The following is a 13,652-nucleotide window of genomic DNA, read 5'->3' as shown; positions in this document are numbered from 1 at the left end:
GGTAGTTATATCCTCAGTTATTTACATTTTTCCACTGGAAGTCTAAAAACCTGTGACTGAGTATACAAAAGAGCACTAGGAACGTGCCATTTATAAGCGCAAAGTAAAACACCAAATGAGAATTCTGAAGTTACAGTCTCATTTCCAGGCTCGTGCAGAATATCCATCCTTTTTTTTATCTCTCCAATTTAAAAAAATAAAAATTAAGGAAAGCTGTACAACTACAGACCAAAAACAAAGTGTTAGTAGTCATTCCATATTTGCCTTATTCTAAAAACAGTGCTGTCTCCCAAATGGAATCAGGATTCTCCTTGTCCCCCTGTACATCAAAACAGACATCTACTTTAAGATAAAGTATTTTCTATCAAAACATACTTTATTGCTTTTTAACTGTCAAAATCAACACCAAAGTTAGGCTTCGGGAAACAAGAGGGGTGTAACTATTGTCACCACCTGAAAGCTGTGGTTCATAGATTTAAGCTCCTATGACTTCAGATTTTCCTTGGGAAAAAAAAGTTTATTTATAAATTTCCTGCTGTTGACTCAAAAGGATCCTGAAAAATTAAAAAACAGTGAAATTAAATAGCCACTGAAATGTCAGTAGTCTTAAAACTTACCTGGTGTGAAACAGATGTGTAGGTGTATCAACCTGTTAAACACACTGACACTGTGCTTATTGAGCTATATTGCACAGGCCATGAAACCTCATGGTACCTGCCAGTCACTCAGTCTTCTACTAAGAAAGGAAGCTAGATGTCTTTAGTAAAAAATCAGCCTATATATTGGACATGGAGGAATGGACCAGAGATAGATATATGACCTGAGAGCAGCCCACAGGGACAGTCCACATATGATGGTATTTAACCAATCTAACCTGATACTCTTTCCTTGGAGGTCTTTTTGATATCTGGCAGCATATATACTCTATAAGTTATATGACTCACACTGGTGACTCTAACTATTGTAGCAGGGCCAGATGTGGTCTCCTTACTGGACCAGATTGACTAAAACTTGGTCTGTAGTTAACACTCTGGGTAGTGTGTATTTCTGTTACTATTTACCCAGATCATTACATGGAATTTCAACTGGCAGGGAAAATAAAATAATTTCATAGTCTGACCTCAAGATCTCTAGACTCTAACTCTCTGCTATAATCTCAGCTGCAGGAGCCCTGGTCTATCTCACCTTGCCAAAGGTCTCCTATATCGATGCCTATAATACTGATCAGTTCTGGAAACAGAACTGAACAGAAAATGGTCTTGGTGAGACAAGTGCTTCACAGGACAGGAGAGAAGTTATCCTAGAGTACAGAGTTGGTCACTTCAGAGTCCCTAGATGTCCACATGTCTGCAGCAGGGGTTGGCAAACTATGGCCTGCAGGCTAAATCCAACCCAATGACTGTTTCTGTAAATAAAATTTGATTGGAGGGATTTCCCTGGTGGCGCAGTGGTTAAGAATCCACCTGCCAATGCAGGGGACACGGGTTCAAGCCCTGGTCCAGGACGATCCCACATACCGCTAAGCAACTAAGCCCATGCGCCACAACTGAGCCCGCGCTCTAGAGCCCGCGAGCCACAACTACTGAGCCCACGTGCCACAACTACTGAAGCCTGTGCGCCTAGATCCCGTGCTCTGCAACAAGAGAAGCCTTTGCAATAAGAAGCCCATGCACTGCAACAAAGAGTAGCCCCTGCTCGCTGCAACCAGAGAAAGCTCGCGCACAGCATCGAAGACCCAACATAGCCAAAAATCAATCAATAAATAAACTAATTAAAAAAAAAACCCTCATCACACTGTTTAAAAAAAAATCTGATTGGAATACAGCCATGCCCACTTGTTTACGTATTATCTATGGCTGCTTTCCTGCTACAGCATCAGAGCAGAGAATGTGTAGCCTAAAAAGCTAAAAATATTCTCTGGTCTTGTATAGAAAAAGTTTGCCAAGCCCTGATCTACAGCATGTTGGCATAGCCCCTTGGAAAGGAAGGACAGCTTGCTGCCCCAGCCATCTTCTAACATTTTACAGATGACACATACCCTGTGTTTGGGTGTCCTACGTTTATACTTTTACTGGGTAAGCTTTCTAAGTGGGACAGGCTATAATCATATGGCTCAGCTGCTCAGGCTATCCTGTGATCCTAGGGCATTGGGATGCTGAATGAGATGCTGCATATAACTTCAGGCATGTCTCAGTATGACCAGAGAGCACACGTGTGGGATTCTGGAGCAAGGCCAACCTACTTTAAGCAGGTACCATTTTTTCAGTAAATAGCTCCTGGCTGGCTGCTAGGGTCTGACAGACAGCAAATGTCTGACACCAAGGGACACCATGTGACCATATCATTACCCCATTTTGAACAGTTTTACCTGACCTACCAACTCACAAATAGCATGCTTTCAACCCATGATCTAGTATTTAAATATAAAACTGGGCATATGGAGGTCCCCAAGGCACAGAATACCCAAATGGGATCATCACAACCCTTACTCAGGAGGCCTTCTCTCTCACCCAGGGTTATGTCTTCATGGAGGTGGTCCCTACAGATCAGCTGACAAAACTGAGAGACCTGAGCTTGGTGCATTTGTGATAGTCTTAGCCAAAAGTGGACTGCTTAAGGACCATACTCCCTTCAGGAATGGTACTGAAGGATAATACAGAAGAGACATATCCTGATATGGCAGATTTTCAAGCAGTTCCTTTTACTGTCCTTTATACCTCTCAGTAGAGAAAGCCTCAGGTCAGTTTTTATCCATTCTCGGATGGTGACTAATGGTTTTCCCAGATGGATACAGACTTAAAACAAGCAAGCACGAAAGACTGCTGACAAGGAGATCTGAGGAAGGATAATGTAGAACGCACTCCAGAAAGGAAACAAATTTGGGTCCCACATGAGCTCTTACCAGAGTGCCCACAACTGCAGCAAAGCCTCTTAATAATCATGTGGACAGGACTGCAACTGTATCTTTCCTCCCCAGTCCGATGCTTGCTCATTGGGCTTATGAGTGACTCCAGTGGCAGCGATAGATATGCATGCGGTAACTGCGTGAGTCAGTGGCTCCAGAAGCTAACGGACTTTCCCTCCCTGAGGCCGACGTGGCTATCCACTACTGGCTAGCACCCACTTTGTTGGCAATACTGACTGATTCTAAGAACTTGATTTGTTATCACACCTTGAGGGAACCAGTTAGTTACCTAATACCAAGCTAACTACACTGGAACGCTTCCATTGTTGAAGGGACAAAGCTCTGTCCTCATTGGAATTGATACTTATTCTGCATGTGGATTGGCCTTTGCTGTCTTTTGCACTCTTGACAACACCATCATATGTGTTTTTATAAATGCCTTGTATATCACCACTACAGTATTACACAGAAAGCCTCCAAGGGCACACTTCTCAGAGAAAGAAGTATCAGAAGTATCCTGATGTAAAAAGGATGTTCTGGACTCACCAGGTTATCTGTCATCAACAAAAAAATGGGCCTATGAGATGTTGAAAGAGACCATTAAGTGCTGAGATTCAACATCAGTTATGGGTACCACCTTGCAAGGTTGGGGTGCTATCTTTTAGGATTATGGTATCTGCTCTGCTTGGGCAATACATGTAGTAACAGCAAAATATGGTATTATCTCCCCACAGCCAGAAAACACAGTTCTAAGAAACAAGGGGTAGAAACAGGAGCACATTTTCTCATGATCTAATTTTTAAAATTGTGTTCCTACGGCTTCCCTGGTGGCACAGTGGTTGAGAGTCCGCCTGCCGATGCAGGGGACACGGGTTCATGCCCTGGTCCGGGAGGATCCCACATGCCACGGAGCGGCTGGGCCCGTGAGCCATGGCTGCTGAGCCTGTGCGTCTGGATCCTGTGCTCCGCAATGGGAGAGGCCACAACAGTGAGAGGCCCGCGTACCACACACACACACAAAAAAAATTGTGTTCCTAGACCTATGACTCAGGATCTGCTGTCCAACTGGCATAACACATAATGGAAAACACATTAAAATTGGTAATAATTTCTAGATGGTTGGGGCTTCCCTGGTGATGCAGTGGTTATGAATCCGCCTACTACAAGGGACATGGGTTTGAGCCCTGGTCTGGGAAGATCCCACATGATACGGAGCAACTAAGCCCATGCGCCATAACTACTGAGCCTGAGCTCTAGAGCCCACGAGCTAAAACTACCGAACCCACGTGCCACAACTACTGAGCCTGCGCGCCTCGAGCCCGTGCTCCGCAACAAGAGAAGCCACGCAATGAGAAGCCCGCGCACCGCAACGAAGAGTAGCCCCCACTCGCTGCAACTAGAGAAAGCCCGTGTGCAGCCATGAAGACCCAACGCAGCCAAAAATAAATAAAATAAATTTATATTTTTTAGATGATTGGACTAAAGGTAATTTTATCTTTTTTTCTTCATGATGGTCTAGATTCTCCACATTTTCTAGAATGACTGTGTATTATTTTATATTCGAACATAATTACTAAGGGGAAAAAAAACAACCCACATAGCTCTAGAAGCAGATTTTCAATGAAAATCGCACATAAGGAAAGCAAGGAGCTGTAATGAATGTAAGGAGCTCCTCACAAAAGACAGAACTGTTTCCCGTTTTCTTTGATAATGGTTACTATGTAGCACTCCAGAGCAATCATGGAAACATTTGAAATCTGACTAAGCCTCAGTTTCCTTATTTGTAAAATGAAGGTGATAACTATGTATCTTGTAAGGTCTAGGAAAGAACACCATAAACTATAACATCTCCTATATGAGTTATTACTACTGGCGGTAGGTGCGTGTCTATGTGCTCAGTGCTTTTAAAAACAAAAACAAGAATAAAAATTAGTTACCTTTGGGTTAAAATATCTACAAGACTGTGGTTGGGAGCCTCCAAATAGGGCTATGCGGTAGTCATGTTTCTTTCTTCTGGGCCTTGTGCCTTCTACCAGTTCTTCTCGATCCTCTGGAGACAGGAGATGATACCTCATTCCACCTGTAGAAAAACACATGGCAACTCTTCAAGAACTTCAGGCACTTTAATACTTTGAAAAGGAAATACCCAAACAAAATAGTGTTTTTATTTCTGGAACTTTTTTTTTAAAAAATCATCCCTCTATAGCATTTAAGGAAAGAATGAGGGAGAAGAGGCAGGAGAAATATTTAATAATCTGAGTCCTAATCAATTTATTATTCTCAGCAATCACCATTAATGCTAAGATTGTCCCACCCACTTACTAAATACCAGGGAATTATCTGGCTTTTCAAGCAACAGCTGCCATAATACTAATTACTGAAATTCAGATCTCCCAACCCAGCTGTTCTCAATCTTCACTGTACATAAGAATCACCTAGAAAATCTCAGAAACTATACCTGGGCCCTACCACAGGCCAGTTAAATCAAAATCTCTGGTGGTAGGGCTGAGGCACTGGTATCACCACTTAAATGTGGTTAAAAGATCAGCAGCTGCAGCACCTGGGAGCCTGTTAGAAATACTGAATCCCAGACCTACTGAATCAGAATCCGCATATTTAACAAAATCCTAAGGTAAATCAGATGCACATAAAACTGTGAGAAGTACTTTCTGCTTATTCTAAAATGCAGCGAGGATTCGGAACTATTGTGATCTAACATGACCCTTTTCCTTTAAGCAATTCCTTAATTTTGTCAAGTCAGGGGACACTCAACAGTTAAAAACTTTGAAGATGTCATTTCAAATCAGTGTGGGAAAGGTGGATTGTTCAATAAATGATGTTAGACAATGATACGGAGAAAATATTTGTACCGCTACCTCATATTTTACTCTAAAGCAAATTCCAAATCAACAGAATATTTTAAAACGTAAAAAACCTCACAAACGAACTATAGGAAAAATCGGATAGTTAAAAAAAAAAAAAGGCCCAGAACGAGGAAGCCTAAGACAAATAACACAGAAACTATGAAAAAAATATTCAGAACTACATAAAATTTTAAGTTAAACTACTTCATGGCAAAAAGAAAAAACAAAATCAAAAGACAATGACAAACTAGGAAAGTATTTATAAATCATATAAAAGACCTAAAGATATTCTTAGTAATATTAAGACGATCAACTAACAGAAAATTAGATTAATAATCTGAACAAAGTTCACAGAAAAAGAACTAATTACAAATGACTCTCAAACATACGAAGAGATGCTCAACTGCTCTAGTTAGAGAAATACAAATTAAAATCATACTTTCTCACTCATCAGATTGTACAAGATCAAACTATCTGGAACACAGGGTATGATAAAGGAAGCAGCACGCTCCTCCACTGCTGGTGGGGATGTGGATGGGTACAAATTATCTGGAAGGCAATACAGGATGATCTGTGAAAATTACAAATGCACACACCCTTTAGCCAGTAATTCCCCCTTTAGGATTTTAGCAACCTAAAGTTCACTGTCAGGCAAGTGGTTAAAAATTATGGTATATCCACATAATGGAATACTGTATGTGGCCGTTGAGAAACATGAGGAAGGGTAACATGTACATATGAGACGATTTCCAAGAAATAATGTGGAATGAAAAAAAGCAAGAGGGGAAATTTCCTGGTGGTCCAGTGGTTAGGAGTCAGGGCTTCCACTGCCAAGAGCCCAGGTTCCATCCCTGGTTGAGGAACTAAGATCCTACAAGCCATGTGGCGCAGCCAAAAGAAAAAAAAAGAAATAAAAAAAGCAAGACATAAAAGAGTACACAGAGTGGAATACCATTTTAAAATTTATATCTTTATTCATATATTTTTATACATAATTTATACAAGTATATGTCAGTAAATTACTGTATATGCACAAACTCAAGACTACCTTTGGAAGGATATACAAGATAATAATGGTTACCTCCAGTGAGACTTACTTTTCACCATATACCCTTTTATACCTTTTTGAATTGTAGATGATGTGCAGTATTACTGATCCAAAAATAAAATAATGTAAGCAATTCTCAATACATGCAGAAAACACTTCTGTTCATGAGGCTGTGTTGGGCCTTTATAAGAGAGATAGAGAGGACACGTTTGGAAAACAGGTTGTGAATGAATATCAGTATCAATATTTCTAGCATCTCCTTCCATTTCAGAGTATGAGTAGAAGCACTGTGCATTAGAACAGCTGGAACACTCAGCAGCCTGCTCTACGTCAGGGGTCAGCAAACTTTCTCTGTAAAGGGCCAGACAGCAAATAATTTAGGCTCTGCAGGCCACATATGGTTCCTATTATTCATTTGTTTGCTTTTTACAATCCTTTACAATTATGAAAACCACTTTTCCTCATTCCCTCCTCTCCCACTCTAGGTCTAAGACTGTAGTTCTTAAGGTATATAGTTCCCTGACTAGCAGCATCACTTGGAAACGTGTCAGAAATCCAAATTATTGAACACTACACCTGAACAGATCTTGTGGGGTTTGAGAGCCGCTGTTCTAGTGAGGGCTCCACACAGGGCAGAGGTGTACTATGAAATCTATGAACACAATACTCCCAACAAGAGAAGACAGGCAGCAGGGAAGGAGAGAAACAGGAGGGAACTGTTTCAGGCAACAGGCCACTGGGTAAAAGTGGCTGACTGTGGCTAACCAGGTCAACCCTGGAGGAAGCACAAACTGTGGCTCCTTCACTGATGGGCTGTTTCTCTCCCAGGACAGGGCTGGGGACAAACTCTCTGGCACCTTTCCCTGAGAAACGCCTTGCTCCTTAGGCTTATTCCTTTGGGAGTTATTCCTTTGAGAGTCAGGTACTGTCATTTGCAAATTTTGAATAAGAACTTAGTCTGACCCTTTGTTATGGTTTTTTTTAAAAAAAATATAAATTTATTTATTTATTTATTTTTGGCTGTGTTGGGTCTTTGTTGCTGCATGTGGGCTTTCTCTAGTTGTGGCGAGCGGGGGCTACTCTTCGTTGCGGTGCGCGGGCTTCTCATTGCTGCGGAGTATAGGCTCTAGGCACGCAGGATTCAGTAGTTGTGGCACGTGGGCTCAGTAGTTGTGGCACGCAGGCTCTAGAGCGCAAGCTCAGTAGTTGTGGTGCACAGGCTTAGTTGCTCCGCAGCATGTGGGATCTTCCCAGACCAGGGCTCAAACTCACGTCCCCTGCATTGGCAGGCGAATTCTTAACCATTGCACCACCAGGGAAGCCCCTTTGTTACGGTTTTGACTGTGTTCTTCATTTTGTTTTTATGACTTGTTTTCTTTTAGTTATAAATTCTTTCAGTTTAGTTTTATTCTATATTCCTATCATCTTTTGTTTTTCTTCTTCTCTCAAAAGGCAGACCCTAAATCAGATGGTAGGAAGGTAATTGATGATCTGAAGAAGGGAGGCCTTCTTTCCTCCACTGAGCTCTACCCAGCCTCCAAAGCCTGGAAGAGTCTCAGCTGCTTGTGCCTAGTCAAGGAATTTTAGAACTCACAGTTCTTTATTAGAACAAGACAAAACAAAAATGGAAAAGAAAAAGAAAAAAATGTAACAAAAAACAAAGATTCCTGCTCAAGAGCCTAATCCCCACACTTGTTTGGATTTCTTGAATAATCCTGGTATCCTGTTTCTAAATCAACTCAGAATCCACATAAGAACTAAATACTTCACTGACTGGCTAATTTATCTTCAACAGCTTACACCATGTATGAAGAAACAGGTGCAGCTCTCTACCCAATGAAACCAAAAATATAACACAGGGTTTGCAAATAGAGGCATGACAAAAAATCTATTAACTTGTGAAATCCAAAAGATGAAAGTCCTAATCTAAAGACATCTTCTTGGTCCTGATTTTCTTTCACGTCCCTGTACTTCAAGAAACTAGCGGCAACCTATGCTGTACTTCTTAAAACTCCCTACATCTTGGTTATCAAGATACCAGCCTGGGAAGGGGAAGCTGGGATGAAGTGACAGAGTGGCATGGACTTACATACACTACCAATTGTAAAATAGCTAGCTAGGGGGAAGCAGCTGCATAACACAGGGAGATCAGATCGGTGCTTTGTGACCACCTAGAAGGGTGGGATAGGGAGGGTGGGAGGGAGATGCAAGAGCAAGGGGATATGGGGATATATGTATATGTATAGCTGATTCACTTTGTTATAAAGCAGAAACTAACACACCATTGTAAAGCAATTATACTCCAATAAAGATGTTAAAAAAAAAAAAAAGATACCAGCCTGTGGTTGAAGTAGCTTGGTGAATTCTCCTTTCCCGGTTCTTTGTCTACTACCCCTTAAATGTAGATATTCACAAGGATATATCCTTGCTTCATACCCTCTTCTTTTTTCCCTTGACACCATAACTGTAACCAAAAGGTATTATACCATGCACTGTCTTATGCTTTTGCCACTCATGAAAAATTTTTATATTATTAGATATTCATCTAAAATATTTTTAGTAAATATAGAGCATTCCATTGTATGGATATATTGTAATACTTTTCCAAACTAGGGGACAGTATTGGGTCAACTTACCTAAAACCACAACAATATTAAGTAGTAGCTATGTGATACGTTTGACAGAAATTTTACTTTACTTCCAATTTAATAATTGGAAGTAATTAATAAGTATTAAAGTAATTATTAAAGTAATTAATATTTATTAATTACTATTTAATAATCAGGGCAAACTTATTGTCACTCTTTTTTTTTTTTTTTTTGGCGGTACGCGGGCCTCTCACTGCTGTGGCCTCTCCTGTTGCGGAGCACAGGCTCAGGACGCGCAGGCTCAGCAGCCATGGCCCATGGGCCCAGCCGCTCCGCGGCATGTGGGATCTTCCCGGACCGGGGCACGAACCCGGGTCCCCTGCATCGGCAGGTGGATTCCCAACCACTGCGCCACCAGGGAAGCCCATTGCCACTCTTGAGAAGGGTATCTCAGGCAAGAATGAAAGTTGTCATTTCTCTTTTATTTCCTTCCTTAATTTTGTGTCTGAAACCAGCTATACCTTAAATGAAATGTGCAAATGAATGCCAAAAACAACTTAAGGTTTCAAAGTAGGTTTCTAAATACCTTCTAGGTATTCTAGGAGAGGCTTTCTTGCTCATTACATATTAATTGAAACCTATACTGCTATCCCATGTGTGGATACTGTCCATGTGGTTTTTGGTTTAAGATGAACTCTACAGCCTGGTAGAGTTAGCAAGAGCATACTTATCTCAGCATATCACAGTCATACACTACACATTTCAGGCCTGTTTAAAGAACAAGCTGAACTTCCACTTACAGCAGTATGACAGTTGAGACTTTCAGAAATAACTTTCTGCTACAAAATTACTACAGTGCTGGAAAGAATAAAACAAACATTCTTTTAAGTGCATAGCTAAGATCAGAGGGCCAAAAATGGAGGGCGAACTAAACACCAGAATAGTGAGTGTTAAGGGACCCTGGAGCTACTCTGAGAGCTTTCGATAATACTGAAAACCTAGAAATTGATGTTATTGGCTGCATGAGGGAAATAAGATTAGGTCTTGGATTTGCACAAGTGTTGGAACTGAGAGCTCTATCTACAGCTGGATCACTTGTATTGGTTATACTTTTAATGAAGATAAGCTAAGAAAACTGTCTAATGGCAAAAAGGAAAAATAGTAATCTGCCTATTTCAATTTCACCTCCAGGCAGAGGTAAAGTCTCCCTCTTTTGAGAATTTATAATGACAGATCATACAGGTTTGAGGTTTGAATTTACCTGTCTACAAGTCTAGAAACCCATAAGCCGAGAAAAATTCAAAGTAGTCCTGGATTGTTGTGGCCCAGGGCACTTGGCAAAAGCAAACACTATTCTCTTCTTAAGGAAAACAGGGAAAACCTGGAGGAATACAAACCACACCTCCCAATATTTCTGGAGATTAAGATCGATCAAATATAAGCTCATGGGACTTCCCTGGTGGTATAGTGGCTAAGACTTTGCCCTCCCAATGCAGGGGGCCCGGGTTCGATCCCTGGTCAGGGAACTAGATCCCACATGCTGCAACTAAAGATCCTGCACGCCGCAAGGAAGACCCGAAGCAGCCAAATAAATAAATATTAAAAAATATATATATATAAAAGCTCACAATCCAAAATTATAAAACACAAAGAATTAAGCCACCAGGAATAGGTCAATGAAAAAACAGCAGCATTTGGTCTTCAAAGACTTCAGATATTGTTATTATCAAACACAGAATATAAAATAACTGTATTTAATGGGACTTCCCTGGTGGTCCAGTGGTCATGACTCTGAAATTCCACTGCAGGGGGCACAGGTTCGAGCCCTTGTCAGGGCTGCATGCCACATGGTGCAACAAAAAAAAAGAAAATAAAAGTGCTGAAGGAAAAATAAAGCCTATCTCCAAGAAGATAGAACAAAGAGGCAAAGATGGATAACAAGAGAGACTTAAGATTAGAGACTCAATGCCTAAAGAATCACAATATCAATAATAAAGAACTGAGAAATCTGTGGCTGAAAAGATAGAGAATGCCCAATATGATAACTTAAAAAAAAGAAAAAAAAAAAGATGCACACCAAGGTACATTACTGTGAACTTTCAAAACACCAGGGATTAAAAAAAAAGATTTTAAATGCTTACAAGGAAGAATAAATAAACTGGCATCAGTTTTCTCAAAAGCAACAATGAAAGCTAGCAAATAATGGAGAATGCTTACGATTTTCAACGTACTTCTACACCCGGTTTAACTATCCTTCGACATTTTAGGATAAAATAAAGATAAGAGATTTGTCAAATCTCCAAATATTTGTTGATCATATATTCTTTCTCAGGAACCTTTTAAGGATATGTTCAATCAAACAGAATTAAGAAAGGTGAAGACCTGGGGTTGAGGAAGATAGTGAATCTAGCTTAGGAAAGGAGTGAAAGAATATCCCAGTATGGCAGAGAAGGGAAGTCCCAGGACAAGAACTGTGCCTTAAGCCTAAAGGGCAAACACTCCATCCTGGAATAGGCAGAAGGAAGGCTCTATACATGTGTTTCCAAAAAATAAAATCAACAGATTGTTTAATTGTACAGACAATTTTATTAAGAGGCATTTTACAGAGGGTTTGGAACTTAGCCTGCAAGTCAAGAAAAATTAAGTAAATGGAAAAAAAAAATGTGGCAAAAAATGTGCTCCACGCGCAACAAACAAACCTTTTTCTTTAAGAAAGAAAATGTGATCACAGTACACTACTTGGCTAAATTATTTTAAAAAGGAAACACAAAAAACAAAGTGAATGAAAGTTATTGTACACAAAAGGAGACAGAGCATAAGTAATTTTTAAACTTCTATCACACATGTTCCTATAAAATAAGGGCTGAGGCTAAGTTCCCTCCGGATAGACAGTTGAGAACCCCAATAGATTAATTATCCAGAAGGGCAAAGTCTTGAGTGTTTCTCCCTGGCTATCGAGTCTGATCCATTCTGAAGGGTTTTAAGCCCATGAGAAACTGGCTACACGATAAGTTATAAATGGATATTAAGGCAACTTACTTATCACCATCTTAAGGCATTCAGGATTGTCTTGAATAAGTGGTTCAGCTTGTACTGTTTTACTTAAGAAATTCTTTGATATAAGAGGAAACCTGACTTTAGCAAGGATGTCAACCATAAATGGCTGGCGGTTAGGTTCATCATATTTCAACCACCTGACTGCAGCATCATAAACCTAAGGGGAGAAAAACAGCATAGTAAAGTTCTTAGAAGGCAGCAGCACTTCCAATTACCTATGTTTACTCTCACGTTGAAAGGGGAGAGTCTCATGAAGGCACAACTTCTTATTCCCAATATTTTATTCAGATATTTGCTTTCATCCCCAAACACTATCTGTACTTCAGAACAGTTTACACAATGCTCTAGTGATTCTTCTAGGTAATATGTTTTTTAGAACTAATTACTACTACTTCTAGGTAATATGTTTTAGAACTAATTACTACTACATAATGTAATGACAGGTAGGATGTTGAATCTATAATCGTTTTTAAACAAAATATAGCTTCCTTTTAGGAAGGAGATATGATGTACATTTCCACTGAAAAAAATCTATTGGTCAAAGATAGTTTCAATATATGTTCATATGGTACCAGGAGAACAGGTTAATTTCCTCAGAGGCCTTCTACCCCAAGAGATATGAAGGTCATCTATGATTTTATTCCTGAATTATGAATTGACAGACTTATTTACTTTCTGGAAACTTTATGATATAAAAATTCTATATATGAAAAGTAAATTACAGGATATTTACATTAAGAATTGCTTTCCAAAATAATATGGTAGCATTCATTTAACTATACCAAACAAGCCCAAGTTTATTAACATAATTGGATTTATAAATCACTAGTTTAAATACACTGAAAACAAACTCATTATTTCATATACATATACATCTACCACACACATTTGAGTTACTTACATTAGTTATTTTGGGTTGGTGTTAATAAGCCCTAAGTCTGATATAGTTAATTTTTTATGGGAATTGGTCTGTTTTTTTAAATAAACTATTTATTGGAATATTTTTTGATTTACAGAAAAGTTGCAAAGATAGTGCAGAGTTCCCATACACCCTGCACTCAGTTGTTAAAATAGTACATTAGTATGAAACTCTTATAACTAATGAACCAATACTGATGCATTATTTATTAACTAAGGTCCATACTTAAAAAAAAAATACTTTAGTTTTTGTCTAATGTTCTTTTTCTGTT

The 13,652-nt window shown here is 39.6% G+C and overlaps 1 protein-coding gene across 4 annotated transcripts in view; it reads right to left on the bottom strand.

Moving 5' to 3' along the window:
• The window catches only part of KLHL7 (kelch like family member 7), a 63,843-nt gene that overhangs the window by 25,453 nt on the left and 24,738 nt on the right, over positions 1-13,652 (bottom strand). For all 4 annotated transcript variants that reach the window (XM_027102669.1, XM_027102670.1, XM_027102671.1 and 1 more), the window contains 2 exons: positions 12,445-12,619; positions 4,843-4,985 (listed from right to left, as the gene is read on the bottom strand). In XM_027102669.1, the coding sequence (XP_026958470.1) occupies positions 4,843-4,985; positions 12,445-12,619 (318 nt within the window). The remainder of the gene's footprint in view (positions 1-4,842; positions 4,986-12,444; positions 12,620-13,652) is intronic.

This window comes from Aethalodelphis obliquidens, unplaced genomic scaffold, assembly GCF_003676395.1.
Source record: "Aethalodelphis obliquidens isolate GAN/ISIS:26980383/991018 unplaced genomic scaffold, ASM367639v1 scaffold5, whole genome shotgun sequence".
NCBI classification, from domain to species: Eukaryota; Metazoa; Chordata; class Mammalia; order Artiodactyla; family Delphinidae; genus Aethalodelphis; species Aethalodelphis obliquidens.
The sequence above is the reverse complement of the archived record's forward strand: the minus strand, read 5'-3'. Positions and strand labels throughout refer to the sequence as shown.